Source organism: Megalobrama amblycephala, linkage group LG17 (genome assembly GCF_018812025.1).
Source record: "Megalobrama amblycephala isolate DHTTF-2021 linkage group LG17, ASM1881202v1, whole genome shotgun sequence".
NCBI classification, from domain to species: Eukaryota; Metazoa; Chordata; class Actinopteri; order Cypriniformes; family Xenocyprididae; genus Megalobrama; species Megalobrama amblycephala.
Window position 1 is genome coordinate 26,109,133 of NC_063060.1, and position 27,833 is coordinate 26,136,965.

The window sequence follows — 27,833 nt, forward strand, 5'->3', positions numbered from 1 at the left end:
CAATTACTCTTCCAGGAATAACATCCCAGCCAACGCTGGGTGTTATTGCACATTCAAAAATACATAAAACTGCATCAATTCATACATACAATGACTTGAATACACATCTTCTGTGATGAAGTTTTTTTCTCATTAAAATGAATACCTAATCTTTTATTATTTCTTTGAGTATATTTATATTTGAATAATAGTGCATTATACATTTGTGCAATTTATTACTATTTTATTGCAGTTTATTCATATTATACAAGGCCTAAATGCTCAAATACAGATTTATTCGACTAAAATCAGTGTTGTTCAATCAGTAGGATTTTCGGTACCAGTATCCATAGTAAGATGTACATTGCTGACAAGGTGTAAATGACTAAATCCTCTTTTACTGTGTCACAGTTCTTGAAAGTGCTGTGTGATGTTCACGAGTGTATTTAACATTAGTTTTTTTTCTTCTTTTTTTTAAGAATGTGAAATCTTGTTGTCACTTTTAAGTGTTGATGGCAAAACTGTCACAGCGTGTCTCTGCTCATGACACTTAATGTGTTGCAGCATTATTAACAGCTGGTGCTGTGAAGACTCTCTCATATACACTGCAGCTGTGGGTCGCACTCTTAATAGAACATCTTCAGTGTCTCAGTGCTTCTGGAGACAGGTTGACGGGATGTTAGGGCAGCTGTCCATTTTTAGGTATCATTGTTCTCCAGAGAGGCGGGTGTGGAAGGCTTCAGTGTGGATTGAGAAAATGATGTAGTACACTTGGAGAGGCTCTGAATCTGTGAAGAATGAGAACAATCTTGTAATATACAAAAACTACATAATCATATTGTTTGAAAACATTACACAAAACCTGACGAATAAGGGCTGGTGATATTAACACTTAAAGGGATAGTTCACCCAAAAATAAAAATTCTGTCATGATTTACTCACCCTCAAGTTTTTCCACAACTGTATGAATTTCTTTCTTCTGCTGAACACAAAGGGAGATATTATAAAGAATATGGATAAGCAAACAGTTGATGGGCTTTAGAAGTCAATGAGGCCCATCGACTGGTTCACTGTAAACCCGAATAAGTTGAGATCATTGTTTGCCTCAAAATTTTTAAGTTAAGAAATTCAAAGTTTAAGTGAGAAGAACTGGCAGAATTTTATTTTGTACTCATACAGTTTAATTGTTCTTAACTTGAAATGTTTGAGTACACTCATTCATTTAACTTAAAATGATCATGTAATCCCAATGTAAACATTTTTATTAGCGTAAAATTAGCTAGCTATAACAAGCTAATTCAGAAAAGGCTAACTTGCTAATTTGCTGACATGTTTACAATAGCTTATAGCACTTGCTGAATGAGTGCAGCAATATAAAGTATTTAACATATTTGTTCTCAAATCAAGCCGAATGCACCACTTGTCAGCATGATGGTAACTCTCCAAAAACCCACATTAACAGAAACTCTAAATAAGCATAACAAAACAAGTCCATGGGCAAAGCATTCGGGGAAATAGAAATCCCAGCCCAGTTTCAGACAAACTTAAAGCGGAACTCAGTAAGATTTGCGAAGCTCCCCCTACAGGTTCCTTCAGTGAATCACACTGTCGTAAATACTCCAAGCACAGCTCTGGACTACAACGACTACAACGACGCTCACCAGCGCAGTAGTTTTGCAAATACAGTACAAGAAATCTCGATGGAGGTGGGTAATTTTCGAAATTGTCTTATAAAGTCATAATATATACATTGTTTTTTAATTACCGTAAAGCATTTTGTCACTCTCGCGTGAACGTGAACATGAGGCGAGATTGTGTTTCTGGCGAAGACGTGCCATAGGGGGTTAGTGCTCGCCTCAAACACACCACTACAAGTCAATTAACCATCGTAAGGACTATTTATGAAGGTAACAAAAAGTTACTTAGTTCTGCTTTAAAGGTGCACCTATGTAGTTTTTACATCCACTAGGGGGCGCCTATTCAAAACAAAGGCGTAGCATAGTGATGCCAAGTTTGAGCCCGGAATCTTGGGACATGTGGTCTTTACCTCAACGGACAGTGCAAAAGAATTGGGATAGGACTCGGGCAGAAATCATGTTAATCATGGATGAGATTATTAACGTTACTGTAGTATGAAGCAGAGTGTTGTGGGAGCTGAACGAGGTCGCTGGAGCGATTGCGCAACACACGCCTCGCGAGCAGCGGAACTTTTATTATGCCACAGTCGCCCGCGCCGCTTCCGCTTTTCCAGTCATGAGTATGAGGTAACACAGCTCTGTTTATTATATTAGATACATTTGACTGTGTTGAAAATGTTATAATGTTACTGTGTGCGTTCGCTCGGTGGCTGCTGTGAGACACTGTTACACACTGCAGTAAGCTAGATCGATTTTAGAATATCATATTAAATGCTGGATGGCTTGTGTTGATAAATGGCAAGCAATTAATTTTAAAACGTCTTGTATGATGGAGAAAATTATGTATTACTGTTAATAAAAATAAAGCTGATTATGCTATGTTAGCTACTTCACAAAATAGTGTTTTCTCTGAGGCATGGTAAAGCATGGTACTCGCAAAAAATCAAGAAAATTGATTTAAACAATAAGACTAAACGTGTTGAGCTATATAACAATAATTCGTTTTCTGTCTATAAATATATCAAAACAGATGTTCCCTTGTCTATTAAAACGTGTAATATATTAAAGCGTCTTTGGTGTTTCCATGGTTTCTACAAAATAAAACCGAAAACCAAGGCAGACCGAGGGTTAACTAGGGTATGACGCAATTGACAGGCGACTCCTCACACGTCCCGGAGCCTTGGTTAAAATAGCAATTTTCTCACGATTTACAAACAGTTGGAAACATGTATTGTTTACATATTGTAGCTTTAAGTTTGTCTAAATCAAAAGATATAAGTTCATAAAACTCAAAAAAACTTCAGTTTACTTAAAATATATCAGTTCTTTGAACTTAAAAGTAAAGGCAGTGCTATAATACTCATAAAAGTTAATTTGACTGAAGTAATTCATTTTAATTTAAGTTTGTCCTACTTAAACCCATAAATTATTTTGAGTGTTAGGGTTTACAATGTTTGGTTACCAACATTCTTCAAAATATCTTCTTTTGTATTCAGTAGAAGAAAGAATTTCATACACTTTTGGAACAACTTGAGTGTGAGTAAATGATGACAGAATTTTCATTTTTGGGTGAACTATCCCTTTAAACTTTGACACACAGTACTAATCTTTCCACATTGAGATGTGCATACATAGATTTGACCAGAATTAACCACAAGTGCCACTGGAGGTGACAAAGACACCTCACATATTCAAAAAAAAGAAAAAAAGTACATCGTTTGTTTCTGTTTCTGTTACCTCTGATAGGCCTATAATTCACAATAATCTGTATAGTAATGGATTTAGTGTGTCTAAGATGCTACCTGTAGAGTCAGATATTTATTTTCTTAGAGGTAAGTGTTTTTTTATGAATAATAATAATAATAATAATAATGAAATGCCTAATCATTCATTCATTTATTTATTTTCAAATGATCTATAAAGGCAGGAAATTGTCCATAATTGCAAATATTGCCTCTTGATAAGAAAAATTCTGACACCATGGTCTTCTAAGAAATGATCCAATCCCATTTAAATTAAAGCTAATAGCAGTATAAAGAGAAAATGTGAAGCAAAGACAAAGGACAGACACAGCTAAGTTCTCTCACAAGCAGCACAGAGTGTAAACGTGACAAACCTCCTCACATCAAGAACAGGAAACCAAAGACAGACTTAAACAGACAGTGACTGCAGCAATAGGTCAAAACTTCAGAAAGGTCTATTTTTCTTTCTCTGCTTTCTTCTAAAGCTGAGCCTCTCTGCATCTCTTTTGTGAGTACGTGATTGAAATAGCTGCACGAAGAAACCGTGATAATGTTTTGAGGTTTCTGTGTTCTCAGAGCGTTGTTCACTCTTTATGGGAAGAAAGACTGAGATGTATACAAGCCTTCACGACCACAATGTTATTTCTGACTTTGAGACTACAGCTCAACCAGAGCTCAATCAGAGATGGCGCATGGCTTAGCAGCTCTTTAAAAAAGGAGACATTGATTATAGCCACACACATCGCTCAATTCAAAACCATACATATGAGAATTAATGACAAGAATGCGTCTTAAATTGAACAGCGTTATATTTCTGCATCAATACAGACTGAAACCAGATCTTCTAACTAACACATAACTACAAGTTTATGAGCCATACACAGTTGTATCAGCATAAAACAGATTTTGAGAAATAAGTATCAATCAAATGTAATCAGACTGGTTCCCCTTGCCACCACCGAAACCACAGAAAATCAGTCAGAGAACAGGAGGTGTTGAGAGGCCCTCGCACCTACAGGTTATCAGACAGCGGCAGTTTTTCACCAGACCTCAAACTACTGACAATGTTTCTGCTCGCTTCAGATAGGAAAGTGTAGGAAACATCAGAGCAAATGTATGCATCAGAATCAAAACTACAGGATAGTTCCTCTATGTAAATTGGTAAAAATCAAACTTCTTCATAGTATTGGAAGTAAAAGCCAGCTATAGGTATTAAACAAGTTGATGGTTTTAAAAGGTGTCCAAAGATGTGTGTGTGTGTGTTATGTGTTGTGATGCAATTTTTTGGGTCATTTTTCATGAAACTGCTCCGAGTCTTGACCCTTATAATGCATTCAGGACTTTTTTGACCAGATGGATGGACGGATGGATGGATGTGGATGTGAATACTATCAAAATTGAGATTTGTCTCAAAAATACTTTTTAAAATACATTTAGCCATTTTCCCATATCTAACAAACACTTTTCGGACCGAATTTTGTCGATAAACATGAGTATGCGTACGCATACGCACTATAAACAGACATCAAATGTAAGTGACATTTAAAAAACGATACCAAATGAACTACAGCCTAAATAAAGTTAAATGACCAAACAGTATGCATTTAAAAATGGAAATAAGGTTTGAAAAAAACAGAAGTCCACATCTCACTCTTCTGCACATATCATTAACCACTGCAGCATGCAAAATGAATATGATTTTTCACTATAAAAATTAGTTTATTAAAGGGATAGTTCACCCAAAAATGAAAATTTGATGTTTATCTGCTTACCCCCAGCGCATCCAAGATGTAGGTGACTTTGTTTCCTCAGTAGAACACAAATGATGATTTTTAACTCCAACCGTTGCCGTCTGTCAGTCAAATAATGCTAGTGAATGGGAACTTCTACTATAAGAGTAAATAAAACTTGCATAGACAAGTCCAAATTAAACCCTGCGGCTCGTGACGACACTGATGTCCTAAGACACGAAACGATCGGTTTGTGCAATAAACCGAACACTATTTATATAATTTTTTAACTAATACACCACTATGTCCAACCGCGTTCAGCACTCGATTCGTTTGGTCTGATCGCGCTCTGACAACGGCAGTGATGTCTCGCTCTCATTGAAGTATATGCGCGAGACATCACTGCCGCTTCACATCAGAGCGCGATCAGACCAAACGAATCGAGTGATGAATGCGGTTGGACATAGTGGTGTATTAGAGGTAAAAAAAAAATGATATAAATACTGTTCAGTTTCTCGCACAAACCGATCGTTTCGTGTCTTAGGACATCAATGTGTCGTCACGAGCCGCAGGGTTTAATTTGGACTTGTCTATGCAAGTTTTATTTACTCTTATAGTATAAGTTCCCATCCCACTAGCATTATATGACTGACAGACGGCAACGGTTGGAGTTAAAAATCATCATTTGTGTTCTACTGAAGAAACAAAGTCACCTACATCTTGGATGCGCTGGGGGTAAGCAGATAAACATCAAATTTTCATTTTTGGGTGAACTATCCCTTTAAGTAAAAAAAGTAGTTTCATAAATGTTTTTAGCAATCATGAGTTAAATCAAGAAAAGTTATACTGGTATAATTCTTATATGTTCTTATAAATTTCATTTAATTATATATTCAAATAAAATGTAATTTTTCGAAATTTTTCTTGCATTACTGTTTTTTCTGTAGATCAAATATTATTCGAACTTTCAAAAAACTTCTCTTTTTTAATAAGTGTAATAACATTAAGTGTAATAACATTGTGTAATAACAACATGCAACACTTTAAAATATAGCTTATGTTCCACTGGGTAAAAACTGACCCTGAATGTTAGAAGGCTTTTCAACCCACAAATCACCAACATTTACTATGGATTTACTGTGGTAAAACTAACTGTAACCATGGTATTGTGGCAGAAATGTGTGAAATTCATATTTAATTTTATTATATTATTAATGTAGACATGTATTAATTGTATTAAAGGTGTAATGAAATATAGGCCAAATTAGAGATTTTTTTTATCAGTTGTTTTACCTGTTGTTATCATGATCTAAGGCCCCGTTTACTCTAGTGCGTTTTCGTTTTAAACTGCATAAGTTTTGCTACAGTTACGCCTGTCGTTTATACTACGGCGGCATTTTCTAACCTCAAAAATTGAGACTTTGAAAATGCTGCAGAGCCCATTTTAGTTTGACAACGCAGTGGTTGCGTTTGAGTATAAACGGACCAAAACAGAGACTTTTGAAACTCAGTAAAACATTCAACCAAAAATATATATTACTGTTAAAGTGAATATAAATTTACATCTGCATGCATTTTGTTGTGGTGCAACAAAATAGGGTGCTGGCGCCACTTGTCTCAAATCTGCCCCTACCCCCCCACCCAAATCAGTATAATACTAACAAAATAAAGGCACTTTTAAAACTATTTTTACATTTTTTAAATCTCAAACTAAGTTTCCAGAACCAATGATTCATACTGACTGCTTGTTTGTCAGATAGCTTTATTCTCTTCTTGTTGCACCATGTGAACAGCAGTTTATCTCACTAGCACCTTTTTTGACAATGCTATGTAGCGAGACAATAATGAACCAGGCCGCACGGTTAAGCGGTTACAATGGGAGGAGGTCTTCCTTTATCTTAGTAATCAGCTATGCTCATCGTGAACCTGCACGCCAGGGTTTCTGGTCGTAAATCTACTGAACAGTGGGGTGCTACAAATCACATGGAGGCAGACGTGTTGAGAGGTGCTAAGAGTTTCCTGGCCATTGTGTGGCTATTTGAGAAAATGTTCACTCAATAAGGAGAAGTTTGGCTCCACAGCATGAGTGCATGATCATGTCTATGACGGCTTATCGTGACACATGAATTTGACTAATTTCATTTCAAGACAGGGGTTTCGTTTTGGTTCCTCTGTGTCTTGTTGTGCTGCTGTAATTAGCGTTAGCATTCTCATATGTCTGTTAGCTTAACTGTGTAGCTTCTGACACACTGACAGCAGAGTCTAATTGTAGTCTGTCTCATTGTGAAGACTTAATTGTCTGGGTACACCACCTCAGCTTGACAAGATGTGTAAAACGTGGCTTGCAAGTGACAATGAAAATTTAGAAAATGTTGACATCATTTCAACTCTCAGAATGAGTGCAAATGACAGGCTTTGTGCTTTTGTGCAGTTGCATTTCCTTGCAGTTAACGTCCTTGGTGTGAACAGGCCTTTACACTCAGATGTACGTTTCCATTTCATTGTGACGTTAAACCTTTAAAGGGACAGTTCACACAAAATAAAAAATTCTGTCATTTATTACTCAACCTCAAGTCATTCCAAACCTGTATGACTTTCATTCATCCGCAAACACAAATGAAGATTTTTTAATGAAACCTGAGGTCTGTTCCTCCACTGGAAGACAATTTCATCAAAACTTTGATGCTTCAAAAGTTCATAAAGGCATTGTAAAAGTAATCCATATACATTGAGCCGGTTAATCAAAATATTTGATCGCTCTATATGATGAACAGATTTAATTTAAGCTTTTATTCATATGTAAACACTGATCAACTCAGATATAGATCACATGACGTAAGTTACTCTAAAAAAGTAATTAATTACATCTTCGCCAGTGTAACTAGATTACTGTACTAATTACTCTCTCTAAAAAGTATTGCATTACTTATAATCCTATATCAACCTCGACCAGTTGAACAATACAAGGAGAGACATAAAAAAATGCTCTTTTAATTCTTTCAAATAAATAATAAAAAAATCACATATATTATTTTTGAACTGATCAAAGTATTTAAAGGGAGAAGTTTACATTAAAAACATATCATTAGCCATTAAATGTAATGTTAAATCCACTATTGTTTTAGATAGAATTGTTATACAGTCTATACAGTATTTAAATCAGAAGTAACTGTAATTAAATTACTGAAAAAGAGTAATCCCTTAAATTACGGTAATTAATTACTTAGTAATTAGTTACACCCAACACTGAGCACATCATATATGTGACCCTGGACCACAAAATCAGTCATAAGTCACACGAGTATATTTATAGCAATAGCCAACAATACATTGTATGGGTCAAAAAAAAAAGATCGATATTTTGTACATTTCCTACTGAAAATATTTCAAAAATTTATTTTTGTAAGTAATATGCATTGCTAAGGACTTCATTTAGACAACTTTCAAGGCGATTTTCCAAATATTTAGATTTTTTTGCACCCTCAGATTCCAGATTTAAAATGGTTGTATCTCAGCCAAATATCCTATCCTAACAAACCATACATCAATGGAAAGCTTATTTATTCAGCTTTCAGATGATGTATAAATGTCAATTTAAAAAAAATTACCCTTATGATTGGTTTTATGGTAAACTCAACCATACTTGCTTGATGCACAAGAACAAACCTCATTAAGAGTGAGTAATTGATGAGTTTTTATTCATGGGTGAACTAGCTCTTTAAAGCCAGACTTTTACTTTACAATAGTTTTCATAAATGTAGTTGATTCATTTGTGAATTAGCATATGCTAATGCAAATACTGATTGTCCAATGTCATCTCACGACCAATTTTTACGTATTTTGCGAGGTGGCTAATTCATACGACCTCACTCGTATGATTTGTCTAAAGTGACGGATAAGTTTAAGGGCGTGGTTGGGGTAAGTCATTCATATGAATTCATACGAATTTGGCAACTCGTAAAATACGTACGGTTTAGCAAAACACTTACAAATTTGTATGAGTGAGGTTGTTCGAATTAGCCACCTCATAAAATACATACAAACTGTCGTGAGATCGGGTTGGATTGTCCAACCACTTGTTAGCAAATCTGGCATTCAGCCATAGCTATGGATAGTTACACTGCTGGGCCTGTTAAAGTGCAAAAAGGGAAACCGATGTGCCGTGAAATGAAAAAGGTCAGACATACTTGATTTTGTAACTCTGTGATCTGCTTTTGAAGACTTGCGATGATTGTCATGTTCTCGTCCTGCTTTTCTTTTCGCTGGAGAAAAGGTAAACAACCCTTAATTTCATTGAAGCACAGCAAATGATGCAAACGGGCTGCTAAACGCAACAATGTCAGCAGTGAAGTAACATTCAGTGTTTTGAAATCAGATTTTAATTTATCTGAATCTTTTTGTCAACCACCATCATGCCAGACTAGCCCATCCGGAACTCTTTAAGAGTGACATTAATGCAAGCAAGCATTTGTTTCACATTACTGTAAAGTGAGATACAATGTTGGCATTTTTTTGCAAAATCACTTCTGCATAAAAGAGCTGATAGACAAGTGTGATGTGGAGTCCTGGTCTGAGTGTGTGAACTACGCCAGCATCTGAAGACTCGACCAAGAGAGTGAGAAAGATGTTATCGTAGCTTTGCTTCTCGAAAAAGCAGAAGATACCAGTTCCCTCAAGCCTGTTCTGTTTGGGTGATCAACAGACAGGCCACTTTTGCACAAGTCATGTGTGATGAATAAATGGAACAGTTGCTGATTTCAGCTTTACTATGAACTGTGTTTTTGTTTGTGGACTGTGATTAGTGCTCATGGAAAAGGCTTGTGTATTGTGGGGTGCTTTCTTTTCCTCTACTGTTCCGGATTCATTTTAACACGTTGTTTTATGGTTGTAAAACAGCGAGTATTTTAGTGTTTATGGATTGGCTCTATTCATGTCCATTGTAAGTGCCTCACTGTAAGCCAGATTTTTGCTGCTGCTTCTTCTTTTTTTATAGAAAAGTGTGGCCTTTTTTTTGGTAATCAAATATATTCCCCACTCCTCAATCCTGTCAACTGAGCTTAACTTGTAGTGAACTGAGAATTTTACTTGAACACAGAGCTGGGATGAATGAGAGAAGTTTAATGATGCTCGTCATGGTCCAGGATTAATTTAGCCTGAAGGAAGTCAGCGAGGGTAAATGACACTGTAATTAGACACCTCCAGACTGTCAAATAGCAGATGATGTCAGGTGTGGTGTTACCTTGTATTGAACAGCCGAAAACTGTTGTCTGCTCTGTTGTAATTGGCTGCACAGGTCTTGGTTCAGTGATGTCAACTCCTGTAGATGATCCCGCTGACTGTTTATGTGCGCTTCAGTACGCTTTAGCTGGTTACTGTGAATTTTGTTCTGTGGTAATAAAACAGTTCAAATTAGAGGACTGAATCGAGTCACATTTAATAACCATGTGAGGACATAGTAACAGCGTAAGAGATTTCAGTTTGTCAGAATCGGATTTAGGAGACATGTCTTACACAGCCCTATTCTAGACTGTAATGTTTCCTAATCAGAGATAAGAATAATTTTGAAATCTCAGGATGTTTCAGCATGATGTTTCACAATTATAAATTCTCCAGTTGGTTATTGAAAAATATGTATATGCATTTGAATAAAAAAAAAACACACACACAATTAACATACTGTAATGTGGGGGAGGGGGGTGTCTGAAAAAAATGGGAAGAGGACAAATACTGAAATATTGAAATGCAGCTATAATTCACCGGATTAACCATTTCAGTTCATTGTATTATGATGTAAAGAAAATTTTTTTTTTAAATAACTTTATTAAACGAAGTGCCATTTTTAAATATTCCTAGTTAATCACTGTGATTAATTAATTCCCCTATCCCCACCACAAAGGCGTTATGCATAATTTAAAAGTTTATAAAAAAAAACATTTCACAGAAACATTTCCGCTAAAAACATAATGGTCAGATTAAAGGGTTAGTTCACCCAAAAATGAAAATAATGTCATTTATTGCTCTCCCTCATGTCGCTCTACAACCGTAAGTCCTTCGTTCATCTTCGGAACACAAATTAAGATATTTTGATTAAATCCGATGGCTAAAATGCCATTGTAACTCTCAAGATCCATAAAGGTACTAAAAGCAAAACAGTTCATGTGAGTTCAGTGGTTCTACTTTAATATTATAAAGTGACGAGAATACTTTTTGTGCGCTGATTTCAAAACACTGCTTTGGAGTTTTACGAATCGAATCAGTGATTCGGATCTCCTATCAAATGACTAAACTGCTGAAATCACGTGACTTTGGTGCTCTGAAACACTGATTTGATTCATAAAGCTCCAAAGCAGTTTTGAAATCAGCCCATCACTTTATTGTTGAAAAGTCATTATTTTGTTTTGTTTTTTTGGCGCATAAAAAGTATTCTTGTCGCTTTATAATATTAAGGTACAACCACTGAACTCACATGTACTGTTTTAAATATCTTTTTAGTACCTTTATGGATCTTAAGCAATGGCATTGCTCTCAATAGAGGCCTCACTGAGCCATTGGATTTAATCAAAATATCTTAATTTGTCTTCTGAAGATGAATGAAGGTCTTACAGGTGTGGAACGACATGAGGGAGAGTAATAAATAACATTATTTTCATTTTTGGGTGAACTAACCCTTTAATATGGTCCATGTTATCCCAGGATAAAATTATCAACCAAAAACTTCTTTGTTTTGCTTAGAACGCCTATACCATAAAAATTGTTTAATATTTTTGATTCACTGTTTTAACTTTTCAAAAACCTAAACGTTTGTTCATTTTCAGGTTTAAATTAGACATTGAATACCACATTTCCTACATGAAACTACTGAACCCCATTTTATGTATTCTATTTGTGTGTGTGTGTGTGTGTGTGTGTGTGTGTGTGTGTGTGTGTGTATGTATGTGGGCATGTTTAGTTATAGCCTACTTGCGAGGACCAAATGTCCCAACAAGGACAAAACTTGAGGTTCCTTGCGTTGTGAGGACTTTTTGGACAAGGAAATATGATTAACAAACATAATATGTTTTTTTGTTTTGTTTTGTTTTTTTGAAAATGTAAAAATGCAGACAGTTTTCTGTGATGGGTATAGGTCGTGGGTAGGGTTAGTGTAGGGGGATAGAATATACAGTTTGTACAGTATAAAAACCATTACGTCAGTGGAGGTCCTCACAAGTATAGCAAAACAAACATATACGTGTGTGTGCGCGCGCTGTGATCTTTTCCTCGTAATGTTCTCGAATTTCCATAATTGTGATTTGTAGGCCTACCTATGTTTAGGACTATGTATAGCAAGTTTGAAAATCTCAAAAACTGATAGCGGTAACTTCTTCTTTTTTTCTAGATAAAGACAACAAGAACAAACTGTGATCTGTCATCCATTCTATCACGCAGCCCGACTGAAGCGAGACGGATCGCGTGATTCACACTGCGCTGCTGCCTTGATCTGCGCCGCTGTCAGCGGTTCGTGATGCGCAGTGCTCGCACGAATGGGTTGTCCAAGCAGGAGCAGCATGCTTCTTTTGACTAGCGCAGTTTAATTTTCACACTTTAATGGCATTTATAGCTCCTGAAGAAAGATTACTTCAAAATGCAGGTCGTTAAACAGTTTTTTTTTTTTTTTTGAATAACCTATTGCTGTATTTATTAGGCTATAAATGATTTTTCCGTTACTTAAAAAAAAACCCGTACACATTATATTTAAATAAATTATGTGCCCTAATAATCTTTAATTAAAATCACTTCCTCACTCTCTTTTCTGATGACGTGTTTACTGGAACGAAAGCACAACCTGTCACTCACATGAGATCAAATTAATTTCTTGATGGACGAAATCAAGTCCAGTCCTACATTTTTTCTTGTTCGCGAAGGCGTTTCACTCAGAAATATACGTCAAAAATAGGGGGGAAAATTTTAATGCTAACTTTTATATCAAAGTGTATTGTTGTGTCAAATTTGACTTGAAACTAGTTCCAGGAGTAAGCGACTTGAACTAAGCTTTCATTGCTCTTCTGTTCCTCATATCGCAGAGCATCAAGTTGAAAACCAGCAGATATGATCAAGTGAGGGTTTTAACCTCTGTCTGCAGCTGCAGCAGTCTGTGGCGGTTCTCTTTGAGCGCGGCCTGAGTGAGCGCTTCCTTCAGTCTTGTGCTCAACAGCTCCACCTGCAGGTCATTCTGTGCACTGCTGACCTTCTGCTGACCTGAACCATGCACCTGCTGCCTCTGAGAGTGACACAGTGACATTTTGATGAACCTTACTTATGGTATCTTGAACTGAACACTGAATATCCTCTTTTTGTATCGCCATCTAAAGTTACCTGCAATTTCTTTTGCATGTCTTTAATGTGCTGTTTCAGCTCTTTCAGCTCTGTGAGTGCCACTGCTTCCCGCAGTCTACAGCTGATCAGCTCCGTCTGCAGATACATCACACTGTCCTCATCAGGCACAGCGCTGCTCTACAACACACACACACACACACACACACACACACACACACACACACACACACACACAAACATTTATCATTACTGAAGCATCCCCACAGCTGTCTATGCATCAGCATGTGATATCTGATCTTCTTTAACTCACTATGAATAGAGTGCTGGGATGATGCATTTTTGTAGACCAAAACCCAGAAACAAATATTTTAGCACTTCTGGTTCAATCGTCCTGAAGTCAGTGTTTTTTTTTTGAATGGGTTGTTTTTGGTGAACACATGATATTTTCATGTTTAATTCTATGACATAAAATACAGCAATACCCCTTGTGATTTTTTTAAAGCTTTTATTTTGTCCTGAAAAAGAGGCTAAATGGGACTACAGAAGTTGTCTGGGACATTAAACATCATTGAATAGATCAACTCATACCCACTAGTCCACTTTCACAGCCTCATTGTGTTTATAATCATGCTCTTGAAAACTATTCTAACTCAAACTTTCAGGGAGAATGTTTTTTTGTTGTTGTTGTTTTTTGTTTTTAAAGATTAGTCAAGAAAAGATTTGACAAGTCACAAATAAGCAGATACCAAGAAAAAGAAAATGCTGACAGCCAAGATGGTTATATCATAATTTGTTATGAGCTGTTTCTCTTGCTTGTCATAATTCAAACAGCAGCCATTAGTCATGAATCTCAAAAAAAAAGAAACACTAAACCTCTTTATAATCTGCAGTCAACAACAAATAATATAGTTTAACAATAAAGTACGCTACAAAACGCTACAAAAATAAGTATCCTAAAATGAAACAATGCATTAACAACTTCACATTATAATGCTTGCCAATTACCCACCATTGGTTCTACACAGATATTATAATCAGATTCAGAGGTTCTTTAAATAGTTGTTGGAAGCTTAGTGGTGGTGTTGTTGAAGTCATGTGATCGCACTGTTCGTTTATACCCTGCGTTTAGCTTTTTACTTCTGGCGATTGTATTTAGGCATAAATATGTATTAGTTGTATTCATTTGTAAAGATTATCACGATGAACGAAATCAATATTTTCTGCAATGGAAAAATACCACTGGTTTTTGTTGAGGAAACTGGGGTGATTCAGGTTGGCCAACAAAAATATTTCATCTCTGCAACACTCTATAACTGTGCTTAATGCTTTATGTTAATTTATGGCAAACAGGGGTTTGCATGAAAGATTTGACTTGATTTTAACCTCTTCTATCTGCAAGATGTTCGCCTGCATCTCCTTTAAAGCGTTTTGTGACCTGGCTGCATTTAGCAGAGATTTCTCCAGCTCTTTCTTCAGCTGTGACACCAGTTTCTCAGAGCACCTCTGGAAGGGCGGCACAGTAAGAACATATCTTTAGAAAAAATGTATTAACATAACTTTAACATAAAGGCACTGCAATAGGCTCACCTTCTCCAGAATGTCAAGTCTATGCTTTAAATGTTTGTTCTCTGAGGAAAGTCCCTTGAGAAAAGGCAAGAAAACAAACTAAGTACTTGCAAAAAGTGGCTGAAAATAGCTTGGGTATCGATTCATAACCTGAAGACTGAAGTTTTTGTACTGTTGAGAAATAATATGTGTGATTTGAAACAATCAAGCACTCACATTTAGTTCCTCCTGCTCCTCCATCTCTTTAGTTTTGATAGATGTGTACTCTTTTCTCAGTCTAAAATGAGTGAAATAAACCAGATAATAGGCTAGAAGAACAAGGAAAATGAGGAAAAAGTTGAAGGACAAGCTTACTGTTTCATTCTGCTGGGGTTATAATTGATTTGATATGCTGCTTCAATCATCCCATCAGGATCTGATTCCCATGATTCTAGATTCTGCAAGCACTGAAAACAACAGAATTACTCTGAACACAAAGAAATTCATAGAGGCGGTATTTCAGAGTCATATTCATTTTAAAAAAACTAAAGTAAAATTTAGCTTCTGTGGAGTGCTTCATTACGTTCATCATTCCTTCTATATCAAGCTTGATGAGTTCTGTCTGCTTCATGTGAAGCACAGCCAAACCAATCCGGAAGACAATCTCCAAACCCTGCAGACACATGCGTCATTGAATAATCACTGAAATTGTCAATTTAAAGGTGCCCTCGAATGAAAAATTGAATTTATCTTGGCATAGTTGAATAACAAGAGTTCAGTATGGAAATGACATACAGTGAGTCTCAAACTCCATTGTTTCCTCCTTCTTATATAAATCTCATTTGTTTAAAAGACCTCCAGAAAACAGGTGAATCTCAACATAACACCGACTGTTATGTAACAGTAGGGGTGTACGCCCCAATATTTGCATATGCCAGTCCATGTTCCCAACATTATCATTATGAAAGGCATTAGACAAGGGCAGCCAGTATTAACGTCTGGATCTGCACAGCTGAATCATCAGACTAGGTAAGCAAGCAAGAACAACAGCGAAAAATGGCAGATGGAGCAATAATAACTGACATGATCCATGAAATCATGATATTTTTAGTGATATTTGTAAATTGTCTTTCTAAATGTTTCATTAGCATGTTGCTAATGTACTGTTAAATGTGGTTAAAGTTACCATCGTTTCTTACTGTATTCACGGAGACAAGAGTCGTCGCTATTTTCATTTTTAAACACTTGCAGTCTGTATAATTCATAAACACAACTTCATTCTTTATAAATCTCTCCAACAGTGTGTAATGTTAGCTTTAGCCACGCAGCATAGCCTCAAAATCATTCAGAATCAATGTAAACAATATAACAGTATACAATACTCACATAATCCGACGCATGCATGACGAGCACTTTGTAAAGATCCATTTTGAGGGTTATATTAGCTGTGTAAACTTTGTTAAGGCACTGTTTAAGGCAAGAGCGAGCTATGTGGGCGGAGAGCATGGGATTTAAAGGGGCCACAGCATAAATCGGCGCGTTTATAATGATGCCCCAAAATAGGCTGTTAAAGGTGCCCTCGAATGAAAAATTGAATTTATCTTGGCTTAGTTAAATAACAAGAGTTCAGTACATGGAAATGACATACAGTGAGTCTCAAACTCCATTGTTTCCTCCTTCTTATATAAATCTCATTTGTTTAAAAGACCTCCGAAGAACAGGCGAATCTCAACATAACACCGACTGTTACGTAACAGTCGGGGTGTACGCCCCCAATATTTGCATATGCCAGCCCACGTTCCCAACATTATCATTATGAAAGGGATTAGACAAGGGCAGAATGTCTGGATCTGTGCACAGGTGAATCATCAGACTAGGTAAGCAAGCAAGAACAACAGCGAAAAATGGCAGATGGAGCAATAATAACTGACATGATCCATGATATCATGATATTTTTAGTGATATTTGTAAATTGTCTTTCTAAATGTTTCGTTAGCATGTTGCTAATGTACTGTTAAATGTAGTTAAAGTTACCATCGTTTCTTACTGTATTCACGGAAACGAGCCGTCGTTATTTTCATTTTTAAACACTTGCAGTCTGTATAATGCATAAACACAACTTCATTCTTTATAAATCTCTCCAACAGTGTAGCATTAGCAGTTAGCCACGCAGCATAGCCTCAAACTCATTCACAATCAATGTAAACAATATAACAGTGTACAATACTCACATAATCCAACGCATGCATGACGAACACTTTGTAAAGATCCATTTTGAGGGTTATATTAGCTGTGTAAACTTTGTTAAGGCACTGTTTAAGGCAAGCGCGAGCTCTGTGGGCAGAAAGTACGAGATTTAAAGGGGCTGCAGCATAAATCGGCGCGTTTATAATGATGCCCCAAAATAGGCAGTTAAAAAAATTAATTAAAAAAATCTATGGGGTATTTTGAGCTGAAACTTCACAGACACATTCAGGGGACACCTTAGACTTATATTACAAATTTTAAAAACATAATCTAGGGCACCTTTAAAAAAATTAATAAAAAAAAATTCTATGGGGTATTTTGAGCTGAAACTTCACAGACACATTCAGGGGACACCTTAGACTTATATTACAAATTTTAAAAACATAATCTAGGGCACCTTTAAAAAAATTAATAAAAAAAATTCTATGGGGTATTTTGAGCTGAAACTTCACAGACACATTCAGGGGACACCTTAGACTTATATTACATCTTTTAAAAACATAATCTAGGGCACCTTTAACTGCATATATAGATGCTGTTGGCAGTGTTGTTATTGTTAACTAAAAATAAAATGGCATAGTTCTGGCATGAAACGCAGGCTGATAAGCATAGACGTAATTTGCAGGTGGGATGGGTGGGATATGTCCCCACCACTTTTTGTCAGGGTCGATATTGTACCCACCACTTTTTAAAAACTTTTTCTCGCTGCATGGATGTACCTAATGCAAATGACATGTATATATTTGATGTTCGTTTGTGTTAAATTAGAAGCGATTTGGCACTGGAATGTGTTGTTTTTGAAATCGTGCTATCAGTGGCGGAAAGTTCTCTTGTGCCTCGTGCACATGAGTCTATCGCTTTTCAGTCTATAGATTAATGCTGCTGACAAAATGTATACAAATGTGTCCCTGCTCTTGATAAACAATCACTGATGAAATTTGATTTTAATGAGAAAAAAATTACGAGGGCGGATTAGAACCTAGAACCCCTGACATGCTTAACAAAAGTTCTACCACCAGACCACTGGGGATTATGAATATTCATTGCGGATGTATTTATTCACTGATGTTAAGAATTGCAGGACTATATACTGTATTATAGTAGATGTAAGAATGAAACTATCACATTAAATAGGAGTTCTATGTCAACACATTAAACTCAGTTCATGAATTAATTAATCTTAAGCAGCAGCAGCATATCTTACATGCTCAAAGCAATGTCTGTGAATGTATTGGTAGTAGCAAGTCTTGGTACTTGCTCTGCAGCAGCAGCGTAGCAGATCTATTCCAACAAGACCAAATTCATTAATATTGCCATACCCATTACCATGCCAATCTCTATTACCATACCAAACTTCCGAGAGATGTCATGATAACACTATTAAAAATCTTTTTAGGTCATTAAAATAAAGTTAAAATAAAATATAAATATTAGATTAAAAAAGCCTATATAACTGATGTGAATAAATAAGTTTACACTGAACACTGACATTTACTGAAACTAAAGCTGAAATTAAAAAAATAAAGTTAAATAGAAATATATGACAAAACCACATAAAATTATGAAAATGAAAATATATATATTAAAAAATTAAAAATAAAAGCTAATTCAGAATATGAACAAATACTATAATAGTATCTAAACAATAATAAAATAACTAAAAAAATCTAAAATTCTTAGCTTATCTATTTTCTATAGATATGAAATATGATATTCATTGGAAAGTGCTGGGATGTGGACGTGATTAAAAGTACCTCACACATGAAGATATCAAAAGTCCTCATGGCAGCTGTGATAGGCAGAGATGAAAGGAGGATGTTGAGAAACCAGGATGAGGAGAACATGGAGGTGTGAAAACCCTGAGTCTGGAAGTGGGAATGAAGCTCAGGAAGCTGCTCCTATCAGAGAGAGAAAGATATCTTCAGACAACAGATGACCACGATCTGTAGGGGAGAGTGGGGTAAGATGGGTCACACCCTTTCTCTAAAAAACTGCAGTTTTTGTCATGTGCCCAATGTATTGGTAAGCACCTTCATGCTAAAACCCCTTTTATTTTCATTTTGTAAATTAAAATTTTCTATGTGGCAGGTAAAAAAAATGTTTAAGTCTAAAAATATATATCATATTCTACAGTTAAAAAGTTTGGGGTCAGTAAGTTTTTTTTTTTTTCACAAAAACATTAAGCAGCACAACTGTTTTCAGCATTGATAATAATAAGAAATATTTCTTGAGCAGCAAATCAGCATATTAGAATGATTTCTGAAGGATCATGTGACACTGAAGAGTAATGGAGTAATGATGCTGAAAATTCAACTTTGCCATCACAGGAATAAATTACATTTTAAAATGTATTAAAATAAAACATATAGTTGCAATAATAATTCACAATATTACTTGTTTACTGTATTTTTGTATCAAATAAATGCAGCCTCGTGAGCATAAGATACTTCTTTTGTTCATATATATTTAGATGAATTACCAATGTATAAAAAATATGAATTTATTTATTTATGCATTTGTTTGTTTTAATTAATTACATATTATTAAATATTTTAATATTTTATATATAAAATATAACTTGAAATCTAAGATTTATCTACTTTCTCATTGCTTATAGGACAACTTAGGTAAAAAAAGTGACACAGCTTACCCCACTATCCCCAATAACACAGAATCTGGACATCTATGACTCAGAAGTTCTTGTCATATATGCAATTCTCAATCTGAAATTCATCAGGAAACGGAAAGATGCTTCCAGTAGATCATTTGTAACAGTCTTTATGTGTCTTACTCAGCTCAAGGTTTTTGGAGGGGACATTTTATAATTCATGTGCCTTTAAATAGAGCAGAATTAATTGTTTACCTGAATCATAGAGTCAAACTGGTAAATGCAGCAGCCGAGCTCAACCATACTGGATCTATAGAGCTCCCTCATTCTGAAGTCCTTCATCAGCCTCACAAAAACACAGAAGGCCTCCTCTTCAGCCATCTAAAAGATCATCATCTCAATTCATAGTCTAACTACTATCATTTGTAACTGTAATTAAATGTAACTATAATGTAACTATACTCGGTGTTGGGGAAAGTTACTTTTTAAAGTGCATTACAATATTGCGTTACTCCCTAAAAAGTAACTAATTGCGTTACTTAGTTACTTTTTATGAAAAGTAATGCAATACATTACTTTTGCGTTACTTTTTCTCATCTTGGCTGGGCTTGCTTTTTTGTTTTTTAATAACAACATAAGTTTTTGTTGTAAATTGAAAAAGTAATGCGTTACTTGAAAAAAGTAATCTGATTACGTAACTCAAGTTGCTTGTAATGTGTTACCCCCAACACTGACTATATTTTTGATTAATAAAATCAATTCTTTACCTGTGTGAGCAGCAGGCCTACAATAAACACACTTCCCTGGCAGTAGCCAATCTCTCGGTCTAAGACTGAGTAAGCCTGTATAATAAAAGCCACATTGTGTTATCTATACTCCTAAAATGCAGAAGTATAATCAGATTCTCGGTCATCTAACCTTCAGCACATTAAGCAGTGGCTCCTGGCAGGTGGCGTCCTGGTGCTTCTGAAAGAGCTGGTGTTGTGGGAGGATGCGTGACAGGTCTCTGTGTATCAGCGTCTCAGAGGGACACGAGCTCTTCAGCAGATCTGAGTAGCGCTGACACACAGCCACATTCTGAGCGTCACACAGCAGCTGCCACACCACGGGCCGCAGGTGAGCGGGGACACCCTTCCTGATCAGCACCTGAAGGAGACGGACAAATGGTATACTGCTCACTGATGATTGTGAATCATGACTTGAAACTGATAGATCGATCTGTCAGTTACCTTGATCTGTCCCACTTTTCTTTTGCTCCAGTCGTCCCATTCTTTAATGACTTGACCCCATATGTCATCGTCAAAAGAGAAGGTTTTAGGTGAGGTGGGACTTCCCAGGACTCCGTTTACAGAGCAGAGAGACTTACTGTCTGTCTCTAGCAGCCTAAAGAAAAAACAAACAGTCTGTTTAGGAGTACAGATAAGATGATGACACTGAGAGATTAATGACTGAATCCTTTACATAATAAAGCCATTAATTCTTTACAATAATACAAAGGGAGCATTTCATCTATTTAAGATTAATAAATATATATAGTCAAACCAAAATTTATTCAGACACCTTGAACATTTTCATTCATTAATTCAGTTTATATAAAAATGGTAATAAAATATGACAAGATCTCAGAGTTAAACTGTGTCAAACAAAAAAAAAAAGAAAAATCTTAATTATGTCAGATAACACTTAAACAAAACATGTTCAGGTCAAAGTGTCTGTTTGGAACTTTTGGTTCCAAATTTTTATCAATTTTACTGGTAGTCCACTGTATGAAGAATTTTTGGGTATAATATGTCACAGTTTACTTTATTTTGCTATCCTCACTTACATAAATGAACTACAGTGTCCTGCACCCACTAGTAATAATATATAAAAAAATTATATCTAGTGTCTGAATAATTTTTGGTTTGACTGTAAAAATAACTATATATATATATATAGTACAGTCCAAAAGTTTGGAACCACTAAGATTTTTTATGTTTTTAAAAGAAGTTTCATCTGCTCACCAAGGCTACATTTATTTAATTAAAAATACAGTAAAAAACAGTAATATTGTGAAATATTATTACAATTTAAAATAACTGTGTACTATTTAAATATATTTGACAAAGTAATTTATTCCTGTGATGCAAAGCTGAATTTTCAGCATCATTACTCCAGTCTTCAGTGTCACATGATCCTTCAGAAATCATTCTAATATGCTGATTTGCTGCTCAAGAAACATTTATGATTATTTTCAATGTTGAAAACAGTTGTGTACTTTTTTTTTCAGGATTCCTTGATGAATAGAAAGTTCAAAAGAACAGCATTTATCTGAAATACAAAGCTTCTGTAGCATTATACATTTCATCATATATTTCTTGAGCAGCAGATCAGCATATTAGAATGATTTCTGAAGGATCATGTGACACTGAAGACTGGAGTAATGATGCTGAAAATTCAGCTTTGCATCACAGGAATAAATTACTTTCTGAAATATATTCAAATAGAAAACAGTTATTTTAAATTGTAATAATATTTCACAATATTACTGTTTTTTACTGTATTTTTAATTAAATAAATGTAGCCTTGGTGAGCAGACGAAACTTCTTTTAAAAACATTAAAAATCTTAGTGGTTCCAAACTTTTGGACTGTACTGTATATATATATATATATATATATATATATATATATATATATACACACACATGTAACCTTGTATAGAGAAAAAAAAAATTAAAATGTAATAGTATTAAAAATACATTTGAGATGTATGATAAACCCGATAAATGTACGTATAGCCTATTTAAAATACATTTAATGTTTGCTTGATGCTGAATGTAAATAAAAAATTAATTAAACAAATAAATAACATGATAGAAATTTTTGTTTGTAAAATAAATAAATATACTTTTCATAAGTACTGTTTTGAGATGTATGATGAATAACTACATGCTACATATTACACCATGTCTTTATTTATTTAACAAAAATAGGCCAAAATGGAAAACCCATGGGTGACACAGTTAGTGAAACACCCTTACTGTTAACACAGGAATTAGGAGGGTAAGTAATGGTCATGCACTGCTAATCAAATGCCTTTGATTAACTGATCATGAGCAAGTGTGATCAACTCTATAAAAGCTGAAGTTCTGGCAGTTTGAGCGTCTGGAGACTTCAGGTGTGTTAACACAATGCCAAGAAGGAAAGACATCAGAAATTATCTTAGAGAAGCAATTGTTGCTGCCATCATCTGGGAAGGGTTATACAGCCATTTCCAAGCAATTTGAAGTCCATTATTCTACAGTGAGATTATTCACAAGTGGAAAACATTCAAGACAACAGTCTTCCCAGGAGTGGACTTCCCAGCAAATCCAAGAGCTACACCTCAGACTCTACAGGCCTCAGTTAACATGATAAATGATAAAGTTCAAGACAGTACAGTTAGAAAAAGACGGGACATGGAATGTTTGTAAGGGTTGCCAGGAGAAAGCCTCTTCTCACTAAAATACCAACGTCAAATGTGAGTCAAATGTGAGGCCATCAGTCCAACACCTAAGATTTGGTCAAAATTGGGTCATGCAACTGGACAATGATCTGAAGATCACCAGCAAATCTACAACAGAATGGCTGAAAAAGAAAAGAATCAAGGTGTTGCAATGGCCAAGTCGAAGTCCAGACCTCATCCCAACTGAAATGCTGTGGCAAGAGCTGTGCATTAACAAATGCTCACAAACCTCAATAAACTGGAGCAACATTGTAAAGAAGAGTGGGCCATATTCCTCCAGAATGATGTGAGAGACTGATAAAGTCATACAGAAAATGATTACATCTCTGCTAAAAGTGGATCCACAAGCAATTGAATCATAGGCTGTCCTAACTTCATCACCCATGTCTTTTCCATCTTGGCTTTATTTTTGTTGAATAAATGATGACATGATGTGATATGTCATTTGTTTTGTTCATTTGAGTTTTTATTTTCCAAATTTTAAGACCTGCCAAGCAGTAGATGATTTTTTGTTATGCCCTGATACAGAAAAGCATGGAATACAGTATTTAAAATGTGTCTAATAATGTTTGTTTTATGCTTAAAGTCAATAAAATGAATTATACAATTAAATGAACAAATAAATAAATAAATATACTTTTGATAATACTGTTTGTATGATGACATGAATATATATATATATATATATATATATATATATATATATATATATATATACAGTACAGTCCAAAAGTTTGGAACCACTAAGATTTTTAATGTTTTTAAAAGAAGTTTCGTCTGCTCACCAAGGCTACATTTATTTAATTACAAATACAGTAAAAAACAGTAATATTGTGAAATATTATTACAATTTAAAATAACTGTTTTCTATTTGAATATATTTCACAAAGTAATTTATTCCTGTGATGCAAAGCTGAATTTTCAGCATCGTTACTCCAGTCTTCAGTGTCACATGATCCTTCAGAAATCATTCTAATATGCTGATCTGCTGCTCAAGAAACATTTAATGTGTACAATTGTACAAAATATTTGTGTACAATATTTTTTTTCAGGATTATTTGATGAATAGAAAGTGCAAAAGAACAGTGTTTATCTGAAATCTAATCTTTTGTAACATTATAAATGTCTTTACTGCCACTTTTGATTGATTTAATGCATCCTTGCTGAATAAAAGTATTCATTTCTTTCATTTATTTTCAAAAAAATAAAAATAAAAATTCTTACTGATCCCAAACTTTTGAACGGTAGTGTATAATGCTACAGAAGCTTTGTATTTCAGATAAATGCTGTTCTTTTGAACTTTCTATTCATCAAGGAATCCTGAAAAAAAAAAAGTACACAACTGTTTTCAACATTGAAAATAATCATAAATGTTTATTGAGCAGCAAATCAGCATATTAGAATGATTTCTGAAGGATCATGTGACACTGAAGACTGGAGTAACGATGCTGAAAATTCAGCTTTGCATCACAGGAATAAATGACTTTGTCAAATATATTTAAATAGTACACAGTTATTTTAAATTGTAATAATATTTCACAATATTACTGTTTTTTACTGTATTTTTAATTAAATAAATGTAGCCTTGGTGAGCAGACGAAACTTCTTTTAAAAACATTAAAAATCTTAGTGGTTCCAAACTTTTGGACTGTACTGTATATATAGTATTTGAAATACATCTAATAATGTTTGTTTGATGCTGAATGTCAATAAAATTAAATAAAATAAATTAAACAAACAGATAAACCAAACAAGCAAGCAAACAAACAAACAAAAAAATAAATGATGTTCTCTAGGGGCCGTTCACATATCACGTCTTTTGAGCGCTCAAATTCGTTATTTCAAATGTAGCCGCACGGCAGGTGCGCTCATAATGGAAGCAACCTGATGCGGTGTGTAATCCAGGCGCATCAAGATGAAAAATTCAGAAAAATCTGAAAAACTTTTCAGAATGCCACAAGCGCACCGCAGGTCATGTGACAAGAACCAACCGATCAGCTTCGGCCTTTCCGTAACAAAACATCGAAATCTCAGCCAAACAGCTTATCATATCTGTACTAGGGATGGGCAATACCACTTATTTTGTTTTCGATACGATACCGATACTTTCAAGGCCAATATCGCCGATATTGATACCGATACGATAACTCAAGGGGCGTTTCTAGGTTTTAAAAACATCCGGGGCTGAGCCCCAAACATCAGGGGCTTGTTTGCAATATTGTTTATTGGTAAACATAGATGTACAATTAATTATACTTTTTTTACATCATACCAATCATAGGCTTTTCTCTCTGGCACATACTCTCAGGGCCGTACACTGGGTTTCATAATTACCAAGATTACAAAATGTGTTTGCTAGGGGGGTTCGGGGGCATGCCCCCTGAGAAAATTCTGATTCCACTGGTGTGCATATGTGCATTGTAAGACGTTTGAAGGCCAAAAAAGTGGAAAACAATAGCTTTAAACCCATGTCAGTATAGTATTTTAGACGCGATAAGTGAATGGCTCCTAATTTGGTGACACACTGTAAAAAAGAATTGTTGGTTTAACTTAAAAAACTAAGTTACCTGGTTGCCTTAAAATTTTGAGTTCTTTGAAATAAAAAATTTGAGTTAATACAACAAAGGGGAATGGTTTAATCAACAGAAACTCAAAATATTATGCTATCTGAACCACATTAATTATTGAAGTTGATTTGACAGAAGAAAATATTTTTTGACAGGGCAGTGTGGAAACAGAGATGTCTCACTAATATAATGTGTAACTTTTTAGTTTAGGCTGTTGCTTCTAGGAAACAGTGGGGTGGGTGTGAAGAATGACCTGTTTTGTTCCTCAAGTTTAGCAAGTAACTTCATCTCATCTGCACTGAGCCGAGACCCCGGTGAGGGAGACAGAGATGGAGTGGTCAAAGAGTCCATCTGTTACACTCAGAGTGAAGCAGGGCCTCTTAGAGTACATGAGCTTAAAAAAAAAAAAAATGAAAAAAAAACATTTTTAAAATGTCAAAAACACAAAAATACGCTTATGGAAATATACATGTGTGTATGTGTGAAGTTGGTGGAATATAATCATATACAGTCATACATATGTTGCACATCTAGATTGTATAACATACTTTTACTGTATCATTTACTGTATCAGGATCACAGCATCGTAATTGTGAAAACTGGGTTTTCTTACCAGTGTGTGAGATTCCTGTCATTTGGGGGTGCAAATGCCTCCACAAAATCTTTCCTCTGGTTTCTGTCAAATTTATTCCAGTGACACTGGCCGTCACACCTGTTTCTTCCATACCGCAGAGGGGAAAAAACACAGCAAAAGAATCACATGCTGCTTTATAGCAGAGCCTCACAGGCCGATCAAAGTTCCTCAAAATAACAGCTCTGCCCATGACTCAGGAGCTTGTTTTTTAAAGTGACCTGACTGAGTGAACAACTTCCTCTTACAACTTCTCATACTTTTAGCAGACAAATATGGGCCCCATATTGTGCACCTGGGGGACTTCAACAGGTTTGACTGCCAAGAGCAAGCAACTGCACGGTTAACATCGTCCAGTGCTCTGAAACTTTGACAGCGAAGCTTCCTTATGCAGCATAAGAATAAATCATTTACTGAAACAAATAGGAAGGTTTTTGGCTCAACAGGGCTGTGTGTCAACACTAGGTTGATACACATCTATGTTTTTAGACCCACCCTATTTTAAGGAAGTTGATAAAGAGACATTGTAGTTTGTTTGCAACCCTAAACTTTTTAACACCACTTTCACACCACTCATCTAAACAATGAACTGTGACATTTACTGTGATAATGCTAAACGAGTATCAACTAATGCATGTTTTCAAGAGTTATTGTCTCTTTGTATAGTATGTATTTAGCCCCTTATAAATATTTATTATATGTCTGTACTGTGATATTGTCGATTAATGATGTTGTTAATCGCAACTTGTGAATTTTTAGATTAAGTATGTTTGCGCCATGGTTTCCTGTACATTTCAAACCCATGTTAAGAACAAACCCTTGTAAAAAAGAGTACTTACAGAAATTATGTAACTTTAAAAGAATATGTTCAAACTGAACATAATGTTTTTGGACACTTAATTGCATGTTAATTGTAATTAAATGAAAATGTAGCCTACTTTCTTTAATTTCTTAATTATTACTTTGAAATTTAAAGTGTACGAATGTACTGACGAGCATTTATGGCAAACTAAAATATACTTTAATGTAATTTCTAGTGAAATGTATACATTTGCAATTCAGTACATTTACAATATATTAACTTTAAATGTAATATCAAATAGCACACTACAGTTAAAATTATAATAAAGTATTTTACATGTGCTTTACTATGTTAGTAAACGTATGTGTACTTCTTTAAAGCACAGCAACTGATTATTAAAACATAATGATATAAAATGTACTTTAAAGTAAAACTTTTAATTCGACATTTATTACAAAAGGGACTTGTACTGTGAAAAGTGTATGTAAAGTGTGCTAAGAAACAGTCACGAAAGTGAACATATAGGCAGCGTTTTATTTCATTAATA

At 35.1% G+C, this 27,833-nt stretch overlaps 1 protein-coding gene across 2 annotated transcripts; it reads right to left on the reverse strand.

Annotated features, from left to right (window-relative positions):
* Positions 1-206: 206 nt before the first annotated feature.
* Positions 207-26,842, reverse strand: evi5a (ecotropic viral integration site 5a). Of its 2 annotated transcripts, XM_048162444.1 has the most exons (18): positions 26,467-26,842; positions 26,107-26,247; positions 21,031-21,184; positions 20,720-20,947; positions 20,569-20,643; positions 20,057-20,182; positions 18,948-19,091; positions 15,530-15,619; positions 15,322-15,413; positions 15,184-15,244; positions 14,989-15,042; positions 14,785-14,904; positions 13,441-13,578; positions 13,196-13,345; positions 10,328-10,474; positions 9,276-9,350; positions 922-961; positions 207-767 (listed from the first exon to the last, which is right to left on the reverse strand). In XM_048162444.1, the coding sequence occupies exons 2-18, from the start codon at positions 26,202-26,204 to the stop codon at positions 685-687; spliced, it is 1,875 nt and encodes a 624-aa protein (XP_048018401.1). In that variant the 5' UTR covers positions 26,205-26,247; positions 26,467-26,842; the 3' UTR covers positions 207-684. The 2 variants fall into 2 exon arrangements, with proteins under 2 accessions (XP_048018401.1, XP_048018402.1); XM_048162445.1 differs by lacking the exon at positions 922-961 and having other exon boundaries at positions 629-767; positions 26,467-26,837.
* Positions 26,843-27,833: the final 991 nt, after the last annotated feature.